This window comes from Anabrus simplex, chromosome 6 (genome assembly GCF_040414725.1).
Source record: "Anabrus simplex isolate iqAnaSimp1 chromosome 6, ASM4041472v1, whole genome shotgun sequence".
Taxonomy (NCBI): domain Eukaryota; kingdom Metazoa; phylum Arthropoda; class Insecta; order Orthoptera; family Tettigoniidae; genus Anabrus; species Anabrus simplex.
Genome location: NC_090270.1, coordinates 145,351,555 through 145,377,766, shown reverse-complemented (window position 1 = coordinate 145,377,766; position 26,212 = coordinate 145,351,555). Strand labels below are relative to the sequence as shown.

The window sequence follows — 26,212 nt, the reverse complement described above, 5'->3', positions numbered from 1 at the left end:
TCCACACTTCACTCTGATAGTTTTGTTACAAAGCCGGCCACGCATAAAAGACCCTCTGTGTTCGCCGGAGACGCAGCATTTGGAATACCCAGTTTGCCCATGTCGGCTTTTGACATTGCCCACGTTTCAGATCCATACAGCAGAATTGGCAAAATGAACGAGCGAAAGATGCGAATTTTAATTCTGTTTATGGCAATGCGTTTCCCCCGACAAGCACCATTCAAGGCATCCAAAGGCAGTTTCAGGACGACCAATCCTACTCTGAACTTCAGCAGTTGATACAAATTTATTGTCCTACACTAGTGAAATCAGGTATTTGAATTCACCAATAACCCTGTACAGTGAGGGTAACTGTATTTATTTGAACTTGGGGTGTGGGTGGGTGTACCAGAAATTGAGCCAAAACTATACCCTTGCATTTTATGTCGAAGATGTTTCAGAACCTGGGGAAAATATCACTCATGTTTACAACTGTAAGAACGTGATTAGAACTCTCATATCCCTGAACGGTACAGCTTCTCACTTGATACTCCTGATTTCGTACGTGATTCATGTACCTTTCGTTCAGTGAAGGAAAACACGCAAACATTATTATAGTACCTGTGAATATTTTTGAATATTCCTAGAATGTTGAGAAAATATAAATAACTTGTGAGAGAAGCTTAGTAGACAAAGTAACGTGCATAACAAGACAGAGGACAATGTTTAAATTCACAATTTTAAGCGGGAGATTCGAAAGGATTCAGCCAGTAAGGGAAAAGAATAAGCATCTTATGAACACGGATTTTTTTCATTTCACATTTATTACAAAGTATTTATTTCAAAAAAGTTCCTGGATTTGCAATTAAAGGTTTATCATAATACTATGGACTTCTTATTCTCATTTTCAAAGGACAATCACATAAAGTCTTAAAATAAATATAGACCATGGTACAACCTTTTCAAAACGAGGAACTTTTCGAAATCTAAATACATATCCATAATCGTAAAACATTATCAGAGGCATTCGTTCGTTTATAAAATACAGCGCTTGAGACATTAGGCACCAAGGGGAATGAGGGAACGTTTACGTCTAAACTAGGGAGAAAACGTACAGTTTTTGTGTAAAGAACTTTCCTTATGCCTGTATTGACTTGAAGGGTTTGCAATTCAGTAGTCAATAACCTAAACCGTACTAGCCACACAATTACATAGAAGAGAGAACTTTTAACATTATTACAGTTCACAATTAATTCTTTCTTGTATCAAGCATCAGTTGAAGTGACTGGAAATGAGTGAAACGTACATTAAGTTCGGGGAATAGATCACATTGTTGATCCTAGGTTTTGACTAGTGCAGCCTGATGTACAATTTAGTTCAGATTTATGTTCAGTCCTTTCTTAATACTTTTAATGAATGACACTGGTTTTCGAAGCGCTCCAAATGCTATTTCAGCCAGAATAAAATCCAGACAATTTCGGGAAGAATGTTCCTAGACAGTGACAAATTTAGACGTAGACCAGACCAGGTTTGGCATGGTTGATCAGAGGATAGTGGTATGAATAGGTAGGAGTAAGAATATCTTGCTCTCGTTCCTTCAGCTCAATCTTCTTCGTGTCAGCAGGGACAGATGCTTCTACTGGTTCAAACTGGTGATACTTAACGGTGGTCTTGGTCAGAGCTGGGGCGGCATATATCTGAGGTGCTGCTACGACATGGTGGGTAGCATACACTTGAGGAGCAGCTACGACTTGGTGGGCAGCATACAAGTGAGGGGCAGCCACGAACTGGGGAGCAGCATAGCTGATGGGTGCTGGGGCAGTAACCTCTTTTTCCTTCTCCTCGTTCTCAACTTTCTGGGTGTCAGCTGGCACGGCAGCTTCTGCTGGCTCAGACTGTTGGTTCTTGATGGTAGCTTTGGTAACAGCCGGAGCTGAAATGACCTGGGGTGCAGCTGCGACCACGTGAGGAACGGCGTAGCTGAAGGCTACTGGATGGAAATCTACCTTCTTGGTGTCTGCTGGCGTGTGTGCACCAAAAGATGCTGCCAGAGTGAAAGGAGATCCAGGGTACAGAATTCCACGCTTCTTACGGGAGACAGGTGACTCAGGAGATTCCTTGGCAGCTTTGGCTGCTTCAGCGTATTGCTTCTGGAAGGCAGCCTTGGCAGCAATCACCTGAAATAATAAGAAATATTTTCAGTATTTGAAGGATTAGAAATATTATTCGATGCAAGAGTAATCCTTTATTTGAGTGTTTAAAGTTCAATACATTCACGAGTCCGCTGTTACTACGTTATCACCAATCCTGTATATTCCCTATTAATTGCTCAAAACTCTACTTCAGCCTAACAGAATATCTCAGTGCAATAATAAGCTGGTCCGAGTAGTGAGAAACCTGAGGTTTGGTAGCGAGGATGAGTCGAATCTTGCTGTCCTTAGATTTTCGACGTTTATCAATTTGTTTTAGATTAATGCCAGGATACGACCTAATCATCAACCCCATCATTTAAAATTGAATGTATAACACAGGTTATAAGAGAGAATCTGCGAACACACTGTGCGTATCTCGGTGAAGACTAGTGTTCCAAGTTCATTGAACGTAATTAAACGTACTCAGAAGATAAGGGCGATGAAAATTGATTTAGAACAGCTTAATGAGCCAATGACGAGAGAGGTTCATAACCAATAAATGAACAGTTGCTGTTATTTATTATTTCATGACTTGGGGATGCTGCAGTCATCATCAGAATTAAATTATAGGACTGTGTACCGTGAAGTGCTTTTGGTGTGGGTAGCTGAAATTACTTGAAACTTAGATTATGGAAAATTCATCTGGGCTTAGAACTACTCATATTTATAACAGTGCTATATACAGAGTAAGTACTCGCAAGCAGCTTCATTTATGAAGGTTGCTGATGTATTCAAAGGATCAATTGGACCTGATCCTACATGATACGCTTACTGTGGAATAATGAGTCTATGTATTTGTTGACCGAGCAAGTGGCCGTGCGGTTAGGGTCGCGCAGCTGTGAGCTTGCATTCGGGAGATAGTGGGCTCGAACCCTACCGTCGGCAGCCCTGAAGATGGTTTTCCGTGGTTTACCATTTTCACAGCAGGCAAATGGTGGGGCTGTACCTTAATTAAGACCACGCCACTTCCGTCTCACTCTTAGTCCTTTCCAATTCCATCGTCGCCATAAGACCTATCTGTGTCGGTGCGAAAAGCAAATAAAAAATTAATCCGACGTAGGTATGAATGTATTAAACTACCATCTTATGCCTAAGTAATACGAATGCAAATACAGTAGTTACAACGACGATTTGTTTCAGAATACTTCCCAAATTTACTGAAGTTAAAGCGTATCGTAGTCCGTTGAATTTACCTCGTGCGGTGTGACGTATACAGAAGTAGCCCTATATAAAAGGATACAAATTCTGCATTTTCATCGTATTTAAGACATCCTGATTTAGTTTTATATAATATTTCCGGATTTTTACACCAAAAATTTGGGAAGTGAAACCTAAACGCAAGTAAGTTACTAAATATAAGGCATCTTGCTCCTTTTCTACCAAAAATAGTAGTACAGGAATATATTATGCACCATACAGAATAAATATATTGATCAATTACTTTGCACTTGCTACAGTAAATAAACGAAGACATCAGTAATTAAGGTCATGTATGGACCACGTTTACACAATCCACCATATCTTCTATCTATAAAAATTAGTCCCTCTCCTTTGCACTCCTTCCAGATTTCCTTTGTCACTCCTTAACCGAGATGTTGCGTGACTTGACGAGTTTCACCGGTGCATCCCTCATTCCCACAATTTTCTTCCTAAAGGTAGTTATTTCCTGTATATCCCTCCTGGATCTCAACTTCCTCCAAGTCCTTGTGAACCTCCTTAAACCATGAAGGTTGTGCCTTCCCTTTTCCTCGTATATTACGTATCCTGGTGCCAGTCTTTTTTGAATGCCCATAAAATGATGTTCTTTTCCTTATAGAAAATAAATTATTACTGGGGATAGAATCATACGTATTGGGAGGATAAAGAACGTTATGACATTTAATCATGCCTCCTAAGAAAATTATTTCATTACCACGCCCTACTATTCTTCTTCTTCTTCTTCTTCTTCTTGCTGAGCATGATAATTACTGAGACCGACGTTTGAATCGTATTTATTTTAGATTTTGAGATGGAAAGTTACATTCCTGTAATTCAGCTAGATTTAAAGTCACACAAGTCTATCAAGTTATTTTTTTTATTTCTTTGATTTCGTCTTTTCCTTCTCCTCCTGTAATATTAAGTCTTCTTGCTGATTCCTGATTCCAAATCCTTCGATGTATATGCATACATGGACAAATATATAGTCAAATAGAATATTAAACGAAATAATAATAATAATAATAATAATAATAATAATAATAATAATAATAATAATAATAATAATAATAATAATGCCGGGATGAGTGGCTCAGACGGTTGAGGCACTGGTCTTCTGCTCCCAATTTGGCAGGTTCGATCCTGGCTCAGTTCAGTAGTATTTGAAGGTGCTCAAGTACGTCAGCCTCGTGTGGCTAGATTTACTGGCACGTAAAAGAACTCCTGGGGGACTAAATTCCGGTACCTCGGCGTCTCCGAAAAGGGTAAAAGTAGTTAGTGGAGCATAAAACCAATAAAATTATTGAATAATAATAATAATAATAATAATAATAATAATAATAATAATAATAATAATAATAATGCCACGGCCGCTAGCTTTCCAAACTTAGCCCTTTCCAACTCTTGAGTCTTGAGTCACCGAACCCCTTCGATGGGTTAGTGTGACGTTAAACTACCAGCCGAAAAATATATGTATATTATAATTGGTGGCGTGATTGTGCAGTAGTTTGTCTGACTTTCCACCTGGTCAGCTTAATTTCGAATCTCGGTCGATCTCGGATCAGATGTTTACCTACCGGGCGAGTTGGCCGTGCGCGTAGAGGCGCGCGGCTGTGAGCTTGCATCCGGGAGATAGTAGGTTCGAATCCCACTATCGGCAGCCCTGAAAATGGTTTTCCGTGGTTTCCCATTTTCACACCAGGCAAATGCTGGGGCTGTACCTTAATTAAGGCCACGGCCGCTTCCTTCCAACTCCCAAGCCTTTCCTATCCCATCGTCGCCATAAGACCTATCTGTGTCGGTGCGACGTAAAGCCCCTAGCAAAAAAAAAAAAAGATGTTTACCTATGACGTGGCGTCAGAAAAGGGGATTCGGCCTTACCCCTCTAGTCAAAATCCACAATGAGCCATGGTGACTCCAGCGATCCAGCCTGGGATTCATTGAGAAACGTCATATTACTATTTATTTAAGGTCAGCAGCGTAGTCATGTTAGAACACCTATTTCTCGATTGCTTATACCTACCCGAAATTAAGAATCACAGGACGAAGTAACCTCTCGGGTAGGTATCCCACGTGCTGTTGACTAGAAGAAGAGCAGAAAATGCACTCTGTCCAGCATTATGACAAACAAACCAACCAATAATAAACAACTCCGTCCAAACTTTTACGTTAAATTTCTACAACATCACGTAAGTAAGATTTAAATAATTAGTATGAATACATTCTAGATCAATAGATATACATAAATGAGTATCCTGCTCACACTTCTAGCACTTGCAACATAATAAATCACACCTTTGTTTATACTGTAAAATTCGGTTTGAAGGACAAAATCTATGTTGAATATTTGCTCCTGAAATGATCTGACCACCCTCAAAACGCGAACATAATGACCCCTGCCTAATAGGGGTACTAGCTAGGCCACTTCCATCCAATTAGAGAGAAAATTATTATTATTATTATTATTACAATATAAACTCTCTCTCCATTTACATGGAATCTAAATCTGAACACAACTTTGAACATCAACTTTTATAGACATACATTAAACGCATGTTTTGTACTTTCATTTTATCCATGGGAATCGTTAATCAGAGATATTCTAATGAATCTGTGACATGACCTTTCACACTAAAGTGAAATTACTAATGCATATTTGTTGTCAAATGAATGAGAAGAAATGTTTCAAATAATTATATCTAGTAGCTGTAATTGATTTATTGCCGAGAGCAATCGTGATTTTAGCAGGGTTCTCGCCAGGGAGTCCCGTTGTCACAGAACCACTCCACATAACATTAATTCTCTAACATCGTATATTTCTAGCTTTTAGGCCATTTATTTAATCTAAATTAGTACCATTCTGTTTATATGTGACCAGAAACTGGTTTTGTTTGCGGTGGATATCATAAACTTGCTAATGGACTTCTAGTTTTTTAAAGGGCAAAACAAACCACGACTATTAATTCAGGATAAATTACAGACGAACGATTTACATCCCACTGCGGGGTAACTGTAGAAAATATTGTTTAAATTATATCCACAAATGGATGAGAATACTCACATGAGATCTTATTTTGTCTACACATTACACAGTACCATGCATCAGGTTATTTGTAGCTTTCGATTATCTGTGGCAGAGTGTCAGGTCTTCATTTTTAATGAGAATTAATATATACTCGTAAAAGGCAGTATTTATTAGTTTTGTGAATCATTTTATATTAATTACTTTTAAACCCTCCAACCGGCATACGTCGATATTTTGATGGTTTATCCATTTTATTTAGGCATGCTGTTCCATTAATATATAGAACTACATGATATACAGGGTGTTCGAAAACAACGTGAACCAGATATATTGAGTGTTAAAGGGTTGGTCATACTGATAGATAATTTGAAAATTATAATCGATATCTTGCGCCTTGTCATTTTATCAGCTGATGAATTTAGCCAATCAGATGACTTCGTGATCAAATTCAAATGGTCTTTGCCAGGCGGTGCTGCTAAATGTGCGCGTGGCTTAAGACCGGTTTGAAATCACCAATCGAAGGAAAAACTTCACCAGGGCAGGCATCTGAACCCGGACCTCCGAGCTGACAGGATTGCTGCTGTGAAACCGGCTGAAACATACGGTGTATTTGTGTCTGAGACTGATTTTTCAGTACGGCTCCCAAGGCGGTCTTAAACTATGTGCAGATTTCGCAACACCGTCTCTCATAGCTCATTCGAATTCACCCGCGAAGGGTTTTGATTGGCCAACTTCAGCAGGTGATAAAATGACAAGAGCGCAGGATATCGATTTTTTTCAAATTATTTATCAGCATGACCAACCCTCTAACATTCATATATCCAGTTCGTTGTTTCCGACCACCCTGTATATTCGTGATCTGAGAAAGTATGCTGATGCTTTATATTAGATTTCATTAATAGGAACTCTCTCTTCGTGTATATTATGTTCGGCTCCATGGCAAATGGTTAGTGTGCTGGCCTTTGGTCACAGAGGTCCCGGATTCGATTCCTGGCAAGGTCGGGAATTTTAATTATTATTTGGTTAATTCCCCTGGCACGTGGATCATCATTTCATCCTCATCACGACGCGCAGGTCGCCTACAGGCGTCCAATCAAAGGACCTGCATCTGGCGAGCCGAAGTCCTCGGCCACATCCCTGCTCTAAAATCCATACGCCATTTCATTTTTTGTGTATGTTCTCCCAGGAATAAAAAATGAACGACCTAATGGTAGAACAATCAAAACAAACCCTGTTATTTTGATATAGGCTCAGTCCAGTGGTATTTGAAGGTGCTAAAATATGTCAGCCTCGTGTCAGTAAATCTAACGGCACGAAAAATAACTCATGTGAGACGAAATTTAGGCACCTCGGCGTCTCCAAAAACCATAAAAGTAGTTAGTGGAACGTAAAACCAATAAAAAACGTTATTTCGTTGTTGTTCTGCTTCGCATATTTGTGCAAAATGTACTTTAGGTTTACTAACATGTTCGACCTGGAAAAGGATAAGATATCATTAAAACATAATTTATAATTTTAATTTCAATTTTATTAATAATTAAATGTTTTCTTTTTGAGGTATTTTCTAATTTTATTAATCCTGAATTCGTTTCGACAGAAAAAACTTTCAGTTATATAGTAGGATTACTAACAAGGAAACCCTTCCATTTATAAGTCTCCGATCTTATTGAGGTTTGGTACGACGACTTCAGTAGGAATGTTTTATTCAACCATATCAAAATGAGATTCCAAGCCGTATATTTAGCACCTGTTTTGGGTGTCAAAGTTTCCTCATTTAAGCACCGCATAGACAGGAGTGAGCGGTGGGAAGCAAGTAGAATCGGGGCCATCGGCTAGTTCATGTGACACGCTCCCACCCACATTACTTTCCCATCTCTACCTGCTTCCCGCCACTCACTCCTGTCTACGCGGTGCTTAAATACGCAAACATTGATAGATTAAAACAGGTACTAAATATACGACTGAGCAGCTAATTTTGATGTGGCTGACTGAAACATTCCTACTGAAATCGTTGTACCAAATCTCAATCAGATCGGAGACATACAGTTGGAAGGGTTTCCTTGTAAGTCGAAACTGAAAAGAAATGCCTTCCACTTCAACAAAATTGTATTAGTTATAATTTTAACTGGGAAGACCATTCCGTTGTTTTATGATATTTTAATGATTTTTAAAAATAATTACAAGCCTTGATCAAAGTCCCTAATGAGATGCAGTGAAACCTGCCTGAAAGACCACCACTATTAAGAGACCACTCCTCTTCAAGACCGATTATTAGAGGAACCGTGTTAAAATCCCCGTCGACCGAGCTCGATAGCTGCAATCGCTTAAGTGCGGCCAGTATCCAGTGTTCGGGTGATAGTGAGCTCGAACCCCACGGTCAGCAGCCCTGAAGATGGTTTTCTGAGGTTTCCAATTTTAACACCAGGCAAATGCTGAGGCTGTACCTTAAATAAGGCCACGGTAGTTTCTTTCCTTCTTCTAGCCCTTTCCTGTCCCATCGTCGCCTTAAGACTTATCTGTGTCGGCGCGACGTAAAGCAACTTGCAAAAAACCTCCTTTAAGGATAATGTATTCCGTATCCCTATTTAAAGACCACCTCTCCTCCACGACCTCAGACCAGGCATTTTCTTTGTCTAACGTCTTTCGAAGGACCACTTTTCAATGACGTTTGGAGGAGTACACCACGCACCAGAAAGACATATGATTGGCAAGTCTTAAACAAGTTCTTGGAAGAGATAACATACACACTGTATCACAGTTTTGTTGTGGAAGTTAAGGTCTACATTCCGTATCTGCGAGAGTAATCGACTGAGAAGGGCATGCCGGATGAATTCAGGAATTCTCACTTCCAATTAGGAAGGAAGCCTACTGATATTTGTTAGAAGTTTAAACAAACTATTCAGTACAGTTTTAAATACAGGGACATAACAGTTCATTTCTTGTGATAGACTATGATGGTAGAGATGTCTCAGAATGCGAGAAGGTGATTGCGTAAAAATGATCCGCAAAAGTGAAATAGGGTTTTCGGTAGGTAAAATAACCGAACAATTTTAATGTAATAGCTATCAGATCAATTACATTCTAAAATAGAAAGCTTAATTAGCTGCCACCTCCGAGCCCCGTGTTCGATTCCCGGTTCTGCAACGAAGTTTGAAATAAAAGTGGAACGAGGGCTGGAACGGATTTCACTCAGCCTCTGGAGGTGAAATGAGTAAAGGGGGTTTACAATTCCCCCCTCAGCCATCCTCGGAGTGGCTTTCCGTGGTTTCCGAATTCTCCTCCAGGCAAATCCGTGGATGGTACCTAACTTAAGGCCACGGCTGCTTCCTTCCCTCTTCCTTGTCTATCCCTTCCGATCTTCCAATCCCCCCACAAAGCCCCTATTCCGCATAGCAGGTGGGGCCGCCTGGGCGAGGTACCTATACTGGTCCTCCTCTCCTGTCTCACATTCCAGGTTACTGCCCTTGAAGTGCCAGAGGTGCGATCCCTGACTGAGTCAGAGGGAAAAACCAACCCAGGAGGGTAAACGGATTAAGAAAGAGGGAATAAGTTAATTGAAATGAAAGAAAGTGCAGTGAAAGGTTTGGCACACATTTTGTAGTGTGGCGTGTATTGAAGTGAAGTACTGTAGTTTAACATTGTAAACAAATTTAGTAAAGTATGCTTTAATTCAGGGGTGCAGGCATTTTCTCTAAATCCAGGAGCCAGTCCAAAAGTTTAGGAGCTTGCAAGACTCCCACCAACCTGATACCTATAAAGAATCGAGTTGCGCTACTTAGCGTTAACCGCGATATTTCTTTTTTCTAATCTTAACATTTAAACTGCCCAGAAGTATGAAATTAAAGATCTATAATATGACTATTAACTGTTAATGCTTTTCAGCTTTGTTTTGGAGTACTCAGATCATACTGATCTAATTCTTGCATGGTCGTTTCTCTCGTACGGCAGTGTTTTGACTACACGTTATTGTGAGGTAATTAGTTGTCAATTCTTCCACCAAAAGCTATGCTGCTCTAACAGATGAGGGCGAAATGCGTTATGCACATAGACTATCCACTATCGTTATTTCTAAATCTGTCGTTCATTGATATACATCGATGTTCCTGTGCAGAAAATATCTCGCTGGTCTCGCAGTTACGTACTTATTTTCGAGAAGATCGTGGCGTTTGTTCAGTGATGTAACGTCCTATTTCATAGGAGTTTTATTGCAGATTGATGGGTAGGAGAAGAAAAAAGTATGAGAAAACTGAAAACAGATATATTTTTCTGGCGGGGGGGGGGGGGGGGGAGGACTGAAACTTAACAAAAGTAGGAAAAACACAGTCGCCTGGCGGCCGGGATTTCTGCACCTCTGCTTTATGTAACATACATTTTGCTTCCAAAGATAAACTGAAAATTTTAAGAGACCACCCCTATAATATTTATTCGCGGAACAGTCAATAGTCGCTAAATGCAGGTTTCACTGGTCAATGGAATATCGGATGATGAAGGTATATTGCTTTGCTCATGAAATAATGAAAATAACGACTTAGAAAGTGCCTGCAGGTTGTTGCCAGTTCAAGAGTTATTCGCAATAGATAAGTAATGGTTGAAATTACAGACTGAATTGGGGTTAAGTTTGCATTGTACTATAAAAATACCAAACTACGCTTCTCTGACGTAAAAATGGAAATATTATTTGATGAGTTACTGGAATGAAACTGGCAGGGAATGTGGAGATCCTGGAAACCTCGTTTATCCACTTTGTCCAGCACATATTTCACATGGATTCTCGGAGGTTTGTGCCCTCTGCATGGATGAACGATAGGAGTCGAATTAATTTAGTCACGGAGATCTAATATGGAGGTGAGGTAGGCTGAAACATGTAGTGCTTACTTCGGGAGTATCCTTGACAGGCTCTGGTCCACGAAGAACGGGAGGTTTAGGAACGGCTGGTGCCTCTGGAAGATTGTTAGCTCCGATTACCCTGAAGCCTTGGTCATCAGCATGGTACAGCACGTTGATCAGCTTGCCGTTGGCGTCGACATAGCTGTACGCGCCCCTTACGGCGCCGTCCAACGTAGCGATTTCCGTACGAGCCTAGAAGAAGGGAGATAGTGGCACTTTATTGTTTGTGGCTACAGGTAATCAATGACACACACACACACACACACACACACACACACACACACACACACACACACACTACCATTGACTCCACAGCATAGACGTGCACGCCTGGCATGGTGCCGGGCTAGAGCGACTTGGATGAGGGAATGGCGGAACGTCGTGTTCTCCGATGAGTCACGCTTCTGTTCTGTCAGTGATAGTCACTGCAGACGAGTGTAGCGTCGGCGTGGAGAAAGGTCAAATCCGGCAGTAACTGTGGAGCGCCCTACCGCTAGACAACGCAGCATCATGGTTTGGGGCGCTATTTGCGTATGATTCCACGTCACCTCTAGTGCGTATTCAAGGCACGTTAAATGCCCACCGCTACGTGCAGCATGTGCTGCGGCCGGTGGCACTCCCGTACCTTCAGGGGCTGCCCAATGCTCTGTTTCAGCAGGATAATGCCCGCCCACACACTGCTCGCATCTCCCAACAGGCTCTACGAGGTGTACAGATGCTTCCGTGGCCAGCGTACTCTCCGGATCTCTCACCAATCGAACACGTGTGGGATCTCATTGGACGCCGTTTGCAAACTCTGCCCCAGCCTCGTACGGACGACCAACTGTGGCAAATGGTTGACAGAGAATGGAGAACCATCCCTCAGGACACCATCCGCACTCTTATTGACTCTGTACCTCGACGTGTTTCTGCGTGCATCGCCGCTCGCGGTGGTCCTACATCCTACTGAGTCGATGCCGTGCGCATTGTGTAACCTGCATGTCGGTTTGAAATAAACATCAATTATTCGTCCGTGCCGTCTGTTTTTTCCCCAACTTTCAACCCTTTCGAACCACTCCTTCTTGGTGTTGCATTTGCTCTGTCAGTCAGTGTATCTTCTTCTCCAACGTATACAAACATTAAATAGTTCATATACGGTTTTCTCAAGATCTTCGTCTCAGATGTGACTTCTTTGTTCTTGTCAGCATGTCTCAGAAGCGTATTATTATTATTATTATTATTATTATTATTATTATTATTATTAAAGGTTTGTAGTTTTTCATTTACTTACACTAATGAAGCTCATAGTAGCACCCGTTTTCTGTGAATACTCCGAGGGTATTTAGTTACAAAAACCACAAAAACTACCATTAGTTATGTTTAATCTTGCAACATTGACCACATGCCATTAAATACTACCCTGACAAGGACATTGCCAGTGAGTGGGACATCTATAGGTGGACATTTTTGAACGACTTTCACATTTTTAAGATATAACTGATCCCCGTTAAACGAAATGCAGAAATCGTCGTGATTCACTTCAAGATTTTCAAAGACTGTGAAAGTCGAACTAGACGGCGAAAGCGCGATTCATATTATCCACATGCAGAGTTCATTTATTACGGTTCTAAAATGTACTGGGCGGTGGCCATCAATCACCTGAGAAACATTAAAGTATTGACTCGCAAAGCAATTTTATTGCTCGTTGTGAAGTATCTTGTATTTATGCAGATGTGTTGCGGGTTAGTATTCTTTAGAACACTTGCTGTTGGTCAACTACATAGCGATTTGGAAACGTATCATCTCTGGATTCCAATTACGCTCCCGTTGATTTCAATATGAAACAGGAAGACATTATATACAGGATTATTCAGATAAGATTTTCACCTTACAACTCTTGAAATGTTAAAAATGTTGATATTATGTTTGCAAGTACGGCTCGTGTTATATTCTGCTTTCATTTACATTAAATGTATCAAGGGACCCATAATTGAACTTGCAGTACTTTTCCAGGATGTTAATTTCTGCGGAGATAACGGTATCAACATTGTTGATTAAATAAGAATACCATATTTTATACACCTTTTCTTAAACTTACTGTCACTTCAAATTCAGCGCTTCGATTATTTTGAACACCAGACAAACGTTTCTCGGGAAAATGGAATATATGAAAATGTGCTTGATTTTCCAGCTGTTGGCTGTCCTAAGCCAGCCCCTTGGTGTAGGGGTAGCGTGCCTGCTTCTTACCGGGAGGCCGCGGGTTCGATTCCCGACCAAGTCACGGATTTTTTCCTGGACCTGCGGGCTGGTTCGAGGCCCACTCAGCCGACGTGATTAGAATTGAGGAGCTATCTGGCGGCCTCGGTCTAGAAAGCCAAGAATAACGGCCGAGAGGATTCGTCGTGCTGACCACACGACACCTCGTAATCTGCAGGCCTTCGGGCTGAGCAGCGGTCGTTTAGTAGGCCAAGGCCCTTCGAGGGATGTAGTGCAATGGGGTTTGGTTTGGTTTGGCTGTCCTATTCGATTGAATGACAAACCAGCCGGTCAAAAGACACGATACTTATGGCACAAGAGCTACTGATGTAGAGTTCCTTCAGCCTCTAATACCTACGATGTCCATAAAATCACTATGAAAAATTGTGTGATTTAACTTTTTAATATCGCCGTACCTACCAGGCAAAAGAAAAATGGATATGCGATGGGATTCCTTTTCTATCCGACTTTCCTTAGTCAACTCTTGTTCTTTTCCGATCCAGACGGCATGAGGCTTGTGAGGCCCTTGGAGTCTTTCATTTTGACACCCTTAATGGGCGTTCTCTTTCTTTCGCTCATTCTTCAAAGGTTCTAATTGCACTTCCTCTTAAAATATAATCACTTCTACCACTATCATTACTTTCGAACATTCAGTACAGTATTAACCACTGCCCTTTGTACTAGGCCTTCTTTTTTATTTATACATTTATGTAGTCTTTCCCTCTGTATATTTTCTCACACAATGACGGATGTAATCTGTTACACATCTGTATTTGGCCCAGTTTTACAGTTGGGTGCCCATCCTAACATCCCTGCGTGAGATTTCCTTGTTGCTATCGTTTTAACTTCGCACTAACTCAGATAGGATTTCGGCGACGATGGAACAGGAAAGGGTTAGGATTGAGAAGGAAGTGATCGTGGCATTAGTTAAGGTGCAGACCCAACATTTTCCGGGTTTGAATATGGTAAACCATCTTCAGGACTGTCGATGGTGGGGTTCGAACCCACCATCTCTCGAATGCAAGCTAACAACTAGGTGGGCCGTATCGTGCAGCCAGCTCACTCGGTCTTATGTGTTTTCATATCACGTCTGGATAATAATGTTGTCTCTCGGAAGCAGTCACATACTCGTTTTATCCTTTACCTCTTACCTACGACAATATGAAAGGTGTTAACTCATGCAATTTGTGATCGTGTATTTACGGGCGCAGTCCAGCGAATGCCTGTCTGTGAGAAGAAAGTGAAGGCACTCCCTACGTCAACAGCTCATGTATAATACGTAGACCTTCTATAGTAGTTCGTGATTCAATCGACCAGGACAACCTACAGTGGCCACAGGAAGTATTCGTACACCTATGGAAAGTGATGGAACATCATTACGACTTACGAGCTGAAGTCAGATTTATAACGGCATAACGACAGACATCCGATATATACGCTGAACATGTAACATGATCGGCGCGATACTGTGTACGAACTGCAGATCTTACAGCCAAGAAAGTATTCGTTCAGTGCGGATGTACTGTCTTTGTGATTGGTTAAATCATTTGCCGCTGTGCCTGCAGGAGGGGTTGTTATCTCTTCAGTCATCGCTGTGCTATCGTTGCTGCAAGGTTATTTAGTATGGGGCGAAAGAAGATGGAACTTTCAATGAGTTAACGAGTGAATATAGTGTTACTGTATAAACAATGTAAAAGTTATCGTCAAATTGGAAAACAGCTGGACATTAGCTATACTACGGTGAGTTCAGTAGTTAATAAATACAAGCACAGCGGACAAACAGAAAAAAACCCAGATCTGGTCGTCCAAATGGGATGACAGTACGGGAGCGACGCATTATTGTGCATTCGGCACGAAAGAAACCGTTCCGAAGTGCTGCATCCATCGCTACAGAACTCGCTTCAACGTCCAACAAAACGGTGAGTGTGCAAACCATAAGGAATGTATTGCACAGTGCGAACCTGCGTAGTAAATGTCCACGAAATAAACCACTTATAAGGGAAAGAAATAGGCAGAAGTGCCTAGAGTTCACGAAAAATGTATTGTGAAAAGACAATGGACTTTTGGAACACGTTTTTTTTCTGATAAAGCGAAGTTTAGACAGTTGGGAACTGGTTAGGAGCAGCAAGGTATGGCGGAAGCCAAACACCGAACTTGAACCTTAACACGTAATCCTTACGGTAAAACACGGAGGAGCGAGTATGATGGTTTGGGGCTGCATGGCTGCGAATGGAGTGGGAAACCTGGCATTTATTGATGGTATTATGGATGCCAGGAAGTCATAGATGTGTTGCGCCATAATTTAAGCAGCAGTGCACACAAGCTTCAACTGGAAGGAGTCTTCCACTTCCAACAGGACAATGATCCTAAACATTGTGCCATGATAAGCCGTGAATGGTGGCTGTACAATGCCCTACAAAGACTTCTCACTCCATCGTAGAGTCCAGATCTCAATCCCATGGAAAACCTGTTGGATCATCTAGGCAAAGAAATGAAAAAACGCCATCCTACTAGTAAAGAACATCTTAAAGTGTTACGCTCAGATGCATGATCCAACATAGCTGAAGAGTACACCAAAAGTTTAGTTAGCTCAATGCCAAGACGTCTGAAACAAGTCATCAAAGCGAAAGGCTTGCATACAAAATATTAAGACTGTGTTTGAACAAAGACTTCGGCAAGTTTTGAATTATCTAATAGTGTACGAATACTTTTACGCGTGTTAAAAGACGAGTTAATTTGTTTATTATGTTGAGCGCTGTAAATCTCATAGCAATTGTACAGCAAGGTGTTGTATTTTCTTTATACATATGTCTCACTGGATGTGTTTGTTAGTTGATGGTATACGTTAAAATGTTGGTGTGCGAATACTATCTGTGGACACTGTACGGCTGGCAAATCGAGCACTTTTAAATACATACAATTTTCTCGAAAAGTACTGTCCGATTTTCAAAATTCTCATCAGAATTGACACACTAGAAAAGTATTGAAAGTTCAGAAAAAACAGAATTTCGATATGTTAGCTGCAAATATATTCATTACATAATTAGCAAGAGGTAATTCAGAGTACTAGTGTACTATCTTAAAAGTACCGTACCATTTCAACATTTGAGTGTACGAATTCTTTCCTTTTCAATGATTGAAAACTGAAGCATATTCATTTTCACTTTTTAAAAGGGAACAACAGTTACAGTCTCTCATTTGGAGTACAGGAAACGATGATTAATAAGACAGATAAAAGGCCGAATTTGACTTAGTTGAAAATTATAATTACTGTAATTCTGCAGTGTATTTGCAGCGTATCGCGAACATATTACCTGATTGTCCCCAGCAGTGGCAAATGTGAACTGTCCCAGTTCATCTTGAGCACGGAACTGAGAGGACACAGGGCCAAGTAAGGGTGCTGACACAATGGGAGCGGCTGTGTAGGCGTAGCTGTAGGGGTGTGCCAGGCCGTAGGGCAGGCTGTTGTAGACCAACACCTGGGCCATGGCGCATGCCACCACGCTGCTGAGAATGACCTGAAAAGGAAATACAATATTTTTTGAGATTGATGTTCCACATAAAGTCGATAATTGGGAGTGCAGGTATATCAATTACTAAATATTCAGAATGCTGGTAAAAAGGCAAGCACGCTTGTATTTTCCTATCATCTGCCATGGTTGTTATCGTGGTACGACATGAGGCATCCAGTTTCAAGTGGAACCACAACCACTGAGGCATTACTTTAAATTACAAAATTTCCACTTATTATAGTTGGGATTCGAACCGTAGGCATCTTTTTTTCAGGAGGTAGTGACGGTGTCAAACCCCAGAATAATAGACTGGTATATGATCTGTAAAGGAGGGGAAACTACTCGGTTGTTTTAGGATACTACGAAGATAAACTCCTAAGACACGTTGTTGTAAGAAAGGCTAAGATTTAAGAGAAGTTGCAAAGTAATAATAATAATAATAATGAAATACACTTCTACAACCCTTCAACTGTTATTATATTTAATTTAAATAGGGCAGTGACCCGAGATATGACAGGATGATTTCAGGAGTGAATACCGCTATGGACATTTCATAACAGCGTTTATTGTACTGTCTTACAAAAGATACTTGTAGTCTAGTAAAGTGAGGCCACCATACGAAATATGGTAAAGACGGGCATCATTTATAGTGGCATAATATTGATAGAATTCTTAACCGAGAGAATTGGCGATGCGGTTAGGGGCACACAGGGGTAAGCTTGTATTTGGGAGATAGCGGGTTCGAACCCACTGTCGGCAGCCCTGTAGATGGTTTCCCGTGGTTTCCCATTTTCACACCAGGCAAATGCTGAGGCTCTACCTTAATGAAGGCAACAGTCGCTTCCTTCCCACTCCTAGGCCTTTCTTATCCCACAGTCTGTGTCTGTGACAAAGGCTTCCAGTCCGTGAACCATAGGAAATAATCATACGCAGTTAAAATCTTCTGTCCTGTCAGGAATTGAACAGAGGACCAGTAAGGTGGTCATTCAGCCATGGAGACGGCCACGAAGAAGCTCTTTAATAAATTTAAATATCCTAGAAACAACTTTGCAAGTATCTGTGTCGGTGCAACGTAAAGTAATTTGTGAACAAGTAATTCTTACCTAGGGTGCATAGCTGTTATTAGCAATCTGTCGATATGCGTTCTTCCTTTTTTTTTAACGAGGAAGGTTTTCGACGACGCAAAGTGTTCAAATTTATTGGGGTCACCACTTGATATTAACTTGGAGGGATAGATTCATTATTGTTTGTTTCCTTTGTGGTTAGTAGCGTGGTGTGTTGTATGCATATATACAGCAATGTAAATGAACCAGGGCTTCCAGTCCCTCAACCAGAGGAAATAATCATACGCATTTAAAATCTTCTGTCCCGTCAGGAACTGAACCGAAGACCAGTAAGGTGGTTATTAAGCCATGGAGCCGGCCACCAATAAGCTATTTAATAAATCTAAAAATCCTAGAAACAACTTTACAGGAAGCAAGGTAATGCGGAGAAAAATGATGTCACTTAGAGTACAGCAGTTTTAAAGCTCCCATTTCACTTCTTCATTCTATGTATAAAAACTTGGCAGTCGTGACTGGTCTGTGACGTGAACGCTCTGGGGAGACAGTAGTGTTATTAACCGAGTCAAGGAAAAACTACTTTCTACTACTGGAGTAAATTTGACCTTGTAGAGGGAAGTTATTACTAGCTGGTCATTGGCTGCTAGGTATCCACTGATGAAGGTGACTGACCGTTAACATAAACATACTCTTTGTGCTCAAGATCATAAGTTCGATCCATGCCGAGGCTGAAAATTCATATCGTAATTCGACATGTCAAAGATTTATATATTGCTGTAGATACTCAATCGGTTAAATTCTCTCAACCTTCTAATCTATCTAAATTTTTCTTTTCGGGTTCCCTGACAATAGTGCTAACTATAGTGCCGAAATCTGTTATTGAGGAGGGAACGTCGGAATTGACACGCGAGTCACCCAGATGGCACCATCTCCGAAAGCTTACATTTCGGCTGCTGAAGATATGTGATATTATTATCTTAGCTTTTCAAAGCAGCGGTGTTAAAGTAATAGGCCTAATAACCTATATCCTTTGCCTGCTGCCATTTCTTGATGGATACAGTACTTTTGTATCCATCTCTTGGCACAGGCCAGAGTAAAGTGTAGCTTCCACCGAAGTCCCAATCTCATCCATGGCTGTGACAATATGGAAGCTGCTGGGGTATGGGTGGTGCTGCGTAATGACATTCGGAGCACGACTAGTGCATCTGAGTGTTATGAAAGGTGTTGCTCATAGGGTCAGTCGTGCTGCAATAGCACTTTCTGACCCAGTGAGGAAAGCAATGGCAAACTACCCCACTCCTCGGCTTGCCTAGTACGCCTCATTTTGGTGCTGCCATTGGTTTTTGCGGTTTCCTTATAACCGCATAACTTTTGGTGGTACTATTTGAGGATCCAACCAGCCTCTGGGTTGATGACCTAACAGACAGACAACCTATATCCTAACATACTGTATAAAATTCGGTGACGTAACAGTTATATTATGATAGATATAATATTTTAACGCGCAGAAATTTCGTGTTTCCTTTTCTAAGCAGATTTTTTTCAAACTGAATTAAAAGAGAATTTAAGGAGTACAGCTACATTCACAATAATTTATTTTATATTATGTTGCAGCAGACAGTACTGTTTTCATATCTACATGGTTTCTAAGCATAATTTTATTGAAAAATCTAAACTTTCGTCCTAATACAGGGGACTGTGACGTAATTATACGTGTCTGAGGAACATTCTGGGCACATATCTTGAGCAATCAAGCTCAATTTGGGGCTTGTGTAAGTCCAAGTGGCCTCCCTGCTACTACGCGCTGTTCCTACCAAAAATTCCACTCGGGTCGAGGAGATTCGAACTCAAGACACTCGGATTAACGCCTAAAGAAAGAAGGGACCTGGATTCTTAAATCTCTGGACCCCATATACGAGAAAACATTGGATTAAGTTGTGTAATCAGTTATTTTTAGACGTGAATGGATACAGCATACAAGAAAAAGTAAAGATGCCCTTTCACGTGATTGTCGCTATAGTGATAGCCACAAGATATCGAATGTTACATAAATGTGAATCATAGAGATGAGACTTTTCATGAAAAAACAAACAAACAACAAAAACAAAACTATGTATTGCCCAGGATCCCAACCTCGACCAGCTTGGTGAGAAGCCAGTTATGTTCCCACTTGGCTACCAAGCCCCTCAGCATAGAAGAAAGTGACACAATCTCTCCATGGCCATCCTATGTCTTATAAACCAAATGTAAGAATATTTAAGGATACCTTCAAATGATAAACATATCATCCCTGGGACGACAACGAAATGATAGAAAATATTACGAGTCTGCACGTAACACACTACGTGTATTTTCATTTCTAATGAGTCTCTGTTCTTCTTCCTTTACTGTTTTTATCACATCATAGTGGGGTAGATATGAATGGCATATGTGGACTTGTCCCAGGTTTACGTCCGAATGCCTTTCCTGACGCCAAACTTATGTGGAGGGCATATTCTAAACACTATTGCGTGTTTCTCTGATGGCTGGTAGTGTAGTATGTTGTGTGTGTATGAAGATGAGTATATTGGGACAAACACCAAAACCCAGTCCTAGACTCGATTAAAATTCCCTATCCAGGCAGGAAACTAACCTGGGACCCTCTGAAACGAAGGCCTTGCTAGTTGCTTTACGTCGCACCGACACAGATAGGTCTTATGGCGACGATGGGACAGGGAAGGGCTAGGAGTGGGAAGGAAGCGGCCGTGGCCTTAATGAAGGTACAACCCCAGCATTTGCCTGGTGTGAAAATGGGAAACCACGGAAAACCATTTTCAGGGCTGCCGACAGTGGGGTTCGAACCTACTATTTCCCGAATACTGGATACTGGCCGCACTTAAGCGACTGCAGCTATCGAGCTCGCTACGAAGGCCTTGACTCTGACCATTTAGTCAAGGAGCAGGACTTAGTGAGTGTTTCTACTATACGTAAAACCTGAAGCAGTGTCAAGGAGAATAGTGTTTGAGAGGTATTTTATGTGTATGTTGCCGGGATGAGTGACTCAGACGACTGAGGCGCTAGCCTTCTGACCCCAACTTGGCACATTCGATCTTGGCTCAGTGCGATGGAATTAGAAGGTGCTCAAATACGTCAGCCTCGTGTCGGTAGATTTTCTGGCACTTAAATGAACTCCTGAGGGAGTTAATGTTTGCGTGGGTTACTGAAGAGTAGGAGTCAAAAGGAAGCGGTAGTGACTTTAATTAAGACATGACCATCGAATTTTCCTGATGTGAAAACAACGGATAACCACCTTCAGAACTGCCGACGGTCGTATTCGAACTAGAGCCGTGCAATGATAGAGTATGAGCTCATTCCGTCAGATGATATCTCTCCACTTTTACTACTCTCAGCTAGTTTGATCAGAGAACGAGGTTGCTGCTAGAGCGAACACAGAAAGACTCTGAAATAAACGAGTCTGGACAAAATCAAACCAGTCTAATTGATGCTCAGTCAGATTAGGCGATCTTTGAACAGTGAACCGTATAGGCTCGGTATAGGCCTACCAGTTCACTCAGTTGTTCAGTCACTCAGTGGATGATCAAACTGCGTTGTTGCCTTCTTTTCTGTTTCAAGTGTCTGTGTTATGCAGTGATGGAACAAATAAGAAGGCTTTGTAATAAAGATATGCCGAGGACGAATGCATACGACAACAGTGTAGCAATGAGTGAGGCACTTGAACTTCAGAGTTTCTGAGTTTCCGAGCTCATCGCTTTTTCCCAGACTCGTTCTGCTAATTAATTAGAAGGCATGGCCATTTCGGTAGATTCATTTGCTCAGTGAGGTTTGGTTTGGTTCTTTCACCCACTCATTGATCAGAGGTGTTTGATCAGGAAGCTATGATCGAGTCCATACTTCGAATTATTGAGCCAGATCCATCTCTTATAAATTAGTTTGAATGAGTCTACATGTCGTTTGACTAATTCGAACACACTACCGCCCAAATACAAGTTTCGCAGCTGTATTATGTGCTGCGCAGTCAACTCTCCTGATACACACGGTATACGTTTATGTGGAGCCTGTTCTATGACATAAGTGTGTTATACTTGTGGTACTTCTCGATCCTATGTTTGTGAATTGCTGGCTCGAAACTTGGTGCAGATTTGAAAATACCATTCATTCTTAATTTCTATTCCTCTAACGCAACGCACCTAAGAAAGTTTGTTCTTAGAGGTGGGTTTGAAATAAAAGAAAAGGTGTTTTAAGTTATTGTTGATCGTTTAACGTGTCCGTTTTGGATTCTCAGTATAGCGCCTGAAATAGTAGTCCAATAAAGCAGTAAAGTCATAAATCAGAGGTGCTGTGATAATTTAGTTTTATGGCCTTCCTGTATGAAATACGTCCATCGATCAGCTTCGTGATTTATTTTAGACCCTTACATCTGCGTGTAACTACGACGTAGAAGAGTTCGGTATTTGTGATTGATGGATGGACAGTGAAAGATCCACACTCACTCTCTTCTATTAAACTACGCAAATATATATCACGTTTCCATTTTCTAGCGTCAAGACTCGCTCTTTCTTAATACATCTCCTTGTTTCGAAACTCCCTCCTGTTCCTCCTATCAGCGACTTGTAATAGTGAGACGTTTTTGATAAACTCTGAAACCCAAAAAGGATTTGATACCTTGCGCTAGATTTCCTAGTCGACCTCTTATTCTCCTCGGCCTAAATTGCATTGGAACCTGTGTGATACCTGAGTGATTTCGCAGTTTCCTTCTCAGCAAGCTAGGCGTGGTTCGCATCTCGGTCAATATATGTGGTACTTTTAAAATGAAATGTTACGTCCCTCTAGTTTGCCTTCCACATTCAACAAATCTCGTGGCTTATGTATAACATCAGTACACATGTAATATTCCACGCTTGTTACTCTCAGCAACTGTGTTACTTTCCAAGCCGCCATCTTATTTTATGATTTGAAATATTAATTTCTCATGTGGTTGACACAAGCTTAATTTCTAACTCTCCAGTGGAGAATTAAAAAATTATGGGGAACCGGGTTCTACGGCCACTTTTTTCAATCCCAAACCGAATTAATTACACATATGTGCATCAGTACAGACATCATAGCTACTCTACAGAGTACTCGGTGTTACAGATATCGTTTTTCCAAGCTTCAAAGCAATGAAGGAAACAACTCTCTCTTTCCTGTTCAGGAATGTGATTGGTTAACTATATGTTGGAACTTTAAGCAGAATTCATTGTTAATGGTAATTTATCACGCTGTGTTCGTAGTTTACACTACCCTAATCATTATTATTACTAGGCAGTTTTATCAGCATGCAATGTTTGGTCCAGAACCAAACATCTTAATCCACATAGGTATGTCGTCGAGATAAAATGCTGCCATGATGAAATAAACATTGGAGGGGCTGGCTGGACATGCCGTTTTAAGCTGCCTATTCGGATTAACATGTTTTGAATAATTTAATCACTGATTATAGACCTTAGAGTCTGAAAAACGGTTCTTAAACAACAAGTGCTGATACGACCGTGACATTTTAATAATAATAATAATAATAATAATAATAATAATAATAATAATAATAATAATAATACAACCGTCAGCATGGCTTTGCTATTTTATGATTATTATAACTCAGCCTAATTATTAGATAATAGTGTAATTGGTTTTACGTCTTTATAACTAATACGCCGAGATGCCGGAATTTCGTCCCGCAAGTTTTCTTTTATGTATCGGTAAATCTGCCTACTAGAGGTAGGTAAATTATATCCTACCAACCTGACCTAAGAAATCCAGTGTGTTATCGTCTGAGCTACTAAAAATAAAGGCGATCTCCGTACAAGTCTTGAAGGCCCTTGGAGGAATGGAAGGTAAAGGCTTCTGTCATTCGTACACCCGGCACTACTGCAAGTGGTATAGAGTGATTATCTCTATTTTCAGCCATATGATAACCATTTTTGGTGTGGCTGAGTGAACCGCAGGGTCATATGCCACTCCAGTAGTGGAAATCTCAAAATTGTCGACTCCCTGACGGGGAATCGAAGCCACGTTCTTTCGAATGAATAGAGCACGCATTTACCGCCTCGGCTAGGCATCATCTTAGATATGCTATTTTTTGCTATACGAACTTGACGTCAAAGAGAAATCTCGAACTTCCATTACAGGCTTGCTTGAACGTTATCATTTGTGCACTTAGAAGAAACCCGAAATAATGGTCTTAATTGTTATTTCGTATGTGCTCATCTGCTGATAACCTCGCTATAATGCTCCATAAAATGAAAATAATTTTCATAATCATATTCGCCTTTAAAAGTCGGTCTATTAGCATAGATACGGCGAATGTAATTAAGACCGACATATCCTGAATATATAAATTCCTGATCTGAGAAACAGAGAACGCTCAGAGATAATGCGAGATGTTCAGTCCTGAGGTCATAAATGTTTATTCTTGTCGAATTCTTCCAGTTTAATTAGTTTTACCCTAGATTTTGAAATTTGGTGTCAATTTTCAATATTAGTCTCCCAGACATGTACTTGTTCATTGACTGCATATTGTTATCTTAAAGTAGTATTTAAACTTGAATTTTGACTGAAAAACGCAAAGTTTTTCGAATCTGGTAGTATTCAGCTGAACTAGTTCGAAAGAAATGTAAAGATCGACTAGGGGCGATTTGATATAAATGAGAATTTCTTAAGATATCACTAAATACACTGGCATGTATAATTCAAACACCCATCCTTCCATTCTATATTTATTTTGTAAAAGCGTGGGGCGTACATGCTCATAAAAGTGGGTTTCTTAACTAGAGAACTTACTGTTGTCCCTACGGTAGGAGAACTGCAATAATAATAATAATAAACAACCAAAACGGACCAGGTTTAAGTGATAAATTGTGAAAAGTGCTCGTGATATCAGTTGTGATAAAAGATTATATCTTAGAGGTATGCCTAAAAGTATTAGAATGGTGGTTTTTACTATCTTCCGTGTGTATCATACTTGTTCTAATGGCAGAAAATAGGTCAGTAAATCACCTGCTTCGCAGTCATTGTACAAATCCTTTCTGGATCTTAAGAAAACACCTAATAGTAAAGACCGGTAAAAGAGTTAGATACATTTCCAAAATCAAAGCATGCTTGCAGTTTCTCGAGAATGCAGATGTCGTAATCATAGCAACGGTCCCTCCAGTTCAACGTGGAATCCGAACTGCTGAAACTGTTCGTTTCAAAATTTCCACGTACATCGATCGGTGTACGAAACGCAGCCACCTTGACGATTTTAGTCAGCTTTCGAATTTAGCCTAACTCCGTCATAACCTCGAATGTTCTCTCCCTTTACACTCTCTAGATGAATACCTACAATTTGGGCACTACAGAAATATAAAAATAAGACCACTAGAGAATTATAACTACCAAACATAAGAAAGTCGTAAAGGATACAGTTTCTCTTTGAGGAGATAAAGGCTGTATTTTTGATATAGGCTACCACTTTTTCGGAAAGCGCAATTTGGACTTAGGACAATAAAATAAGTAAAATAACAAAAGGGAACGAAATAACCAAATAAGTGTATTAAATCCAGTAAGAAAGCGTGTGTGTTAGAACAACGTCCAACAGTATAAATATTGTAATAAGAGTTAGTAATCAGTTTTAGTAGAGTTGGTTGAAAATGTTAATCATTAAACTGTTTCAGCTTTTTTAAATGTTCTAAGTTTTAAATATAAATATTAAGGAAATACATTTACTTGGGGCTTTCTCTAACACGAAGTATTTGCATGCTACAAACGCTTTAACTAAGGCAATTTCTTAATTAAATCCCCTCGTTTTTGAAAGAAGTTTCTAGGGCAAACACATTTATGGTACTGTAGAAAAAAAAGTACTTCAAATCAGTAGGTAGAAGAAGGGCGAATTACGCCACAGTGGCATACAATCCCATGTAGAAGCAGCTTCGGGTAAAGTACAGGAAGGAGGTTGTAGTAAGAGGACTTACCAAGAGCTTCATGACTGCTGTGAGTTCTTGACTGCAGCAAGTACCAGCGACTTCTGATGTCAGGACGCTCCATTCAGTGCTCTTTATATCTGAAAATCTGATGTCTTCCCCTTCCTAGATCTCAAAATTCCTAAAAATAAAT

At 40.5% G+C, this 26,212-nt stretch overlaps 1 protein-coding gene across 2 annotated transcripts; it reads right to left on the bottom strand.

The window, feature by feature from the left end:
* Nucleotides 1–791: 791 nt before the first annotated feature.
* On the bottom strand, nucleotides 792–26,113 carry LOC136875584 (testis-specific gene A8 protein). Of its 2 annotated transcripts, XM_067149128.2 has the most exons (4): nucleotides 26,071–26,113; nucleotides 16,827–17,030; nucleotides 11,266–11,469; nucleotides 792–2,156 (listed from the first exon to the last, which is right to left on the bottom strand). In XM_067149128.2, the coding sequence occupies exons 1-4, from the start codon at nucleotides 26,080–26,082 to the stop codon at nucleotides 1,488–1,490; spliced, it is 1,089 nt and encodes a 362-aa protein (XP_067005229.2). In that variant the 5' UTR covers nucleotides 26,083–26,113; the 3' UTR covers nucleotides 792–1,487. The 2 variants fall into 2 exon arrangements, with proteins under 2 accessions (XP_067005229.2, XP_068084182.1); XM_068228081.1 differs by lacking the exon at nucleotides 11,266–11,469.
* Between the last annotated feature and the right edge of the window lie 99 nt (nucleotides 26,114–26,212).

What these genes read in the sequence shown, in the direction of transcription:
- LOC136875584 (XM_067149128.2), bottom strand. An exon ending in CCACTGCTGGGGACAATCAG is followed by an intron (nt 11,470 to 16,826) that starts GTAATATGTTCG and finishes CCCTTCTTCTAG; the next exon opens with GCTCGTACGGAAATCGCTAC. An exon ending in CTGTCAAGGATACTCCCGAA is followed by an intron (nt 2,157 to 11,265) that starts GTAAGCACTACA and finishes TTATTATTTCAG; the next exon opens with GTGATTGCTGCCAAGGCTGC.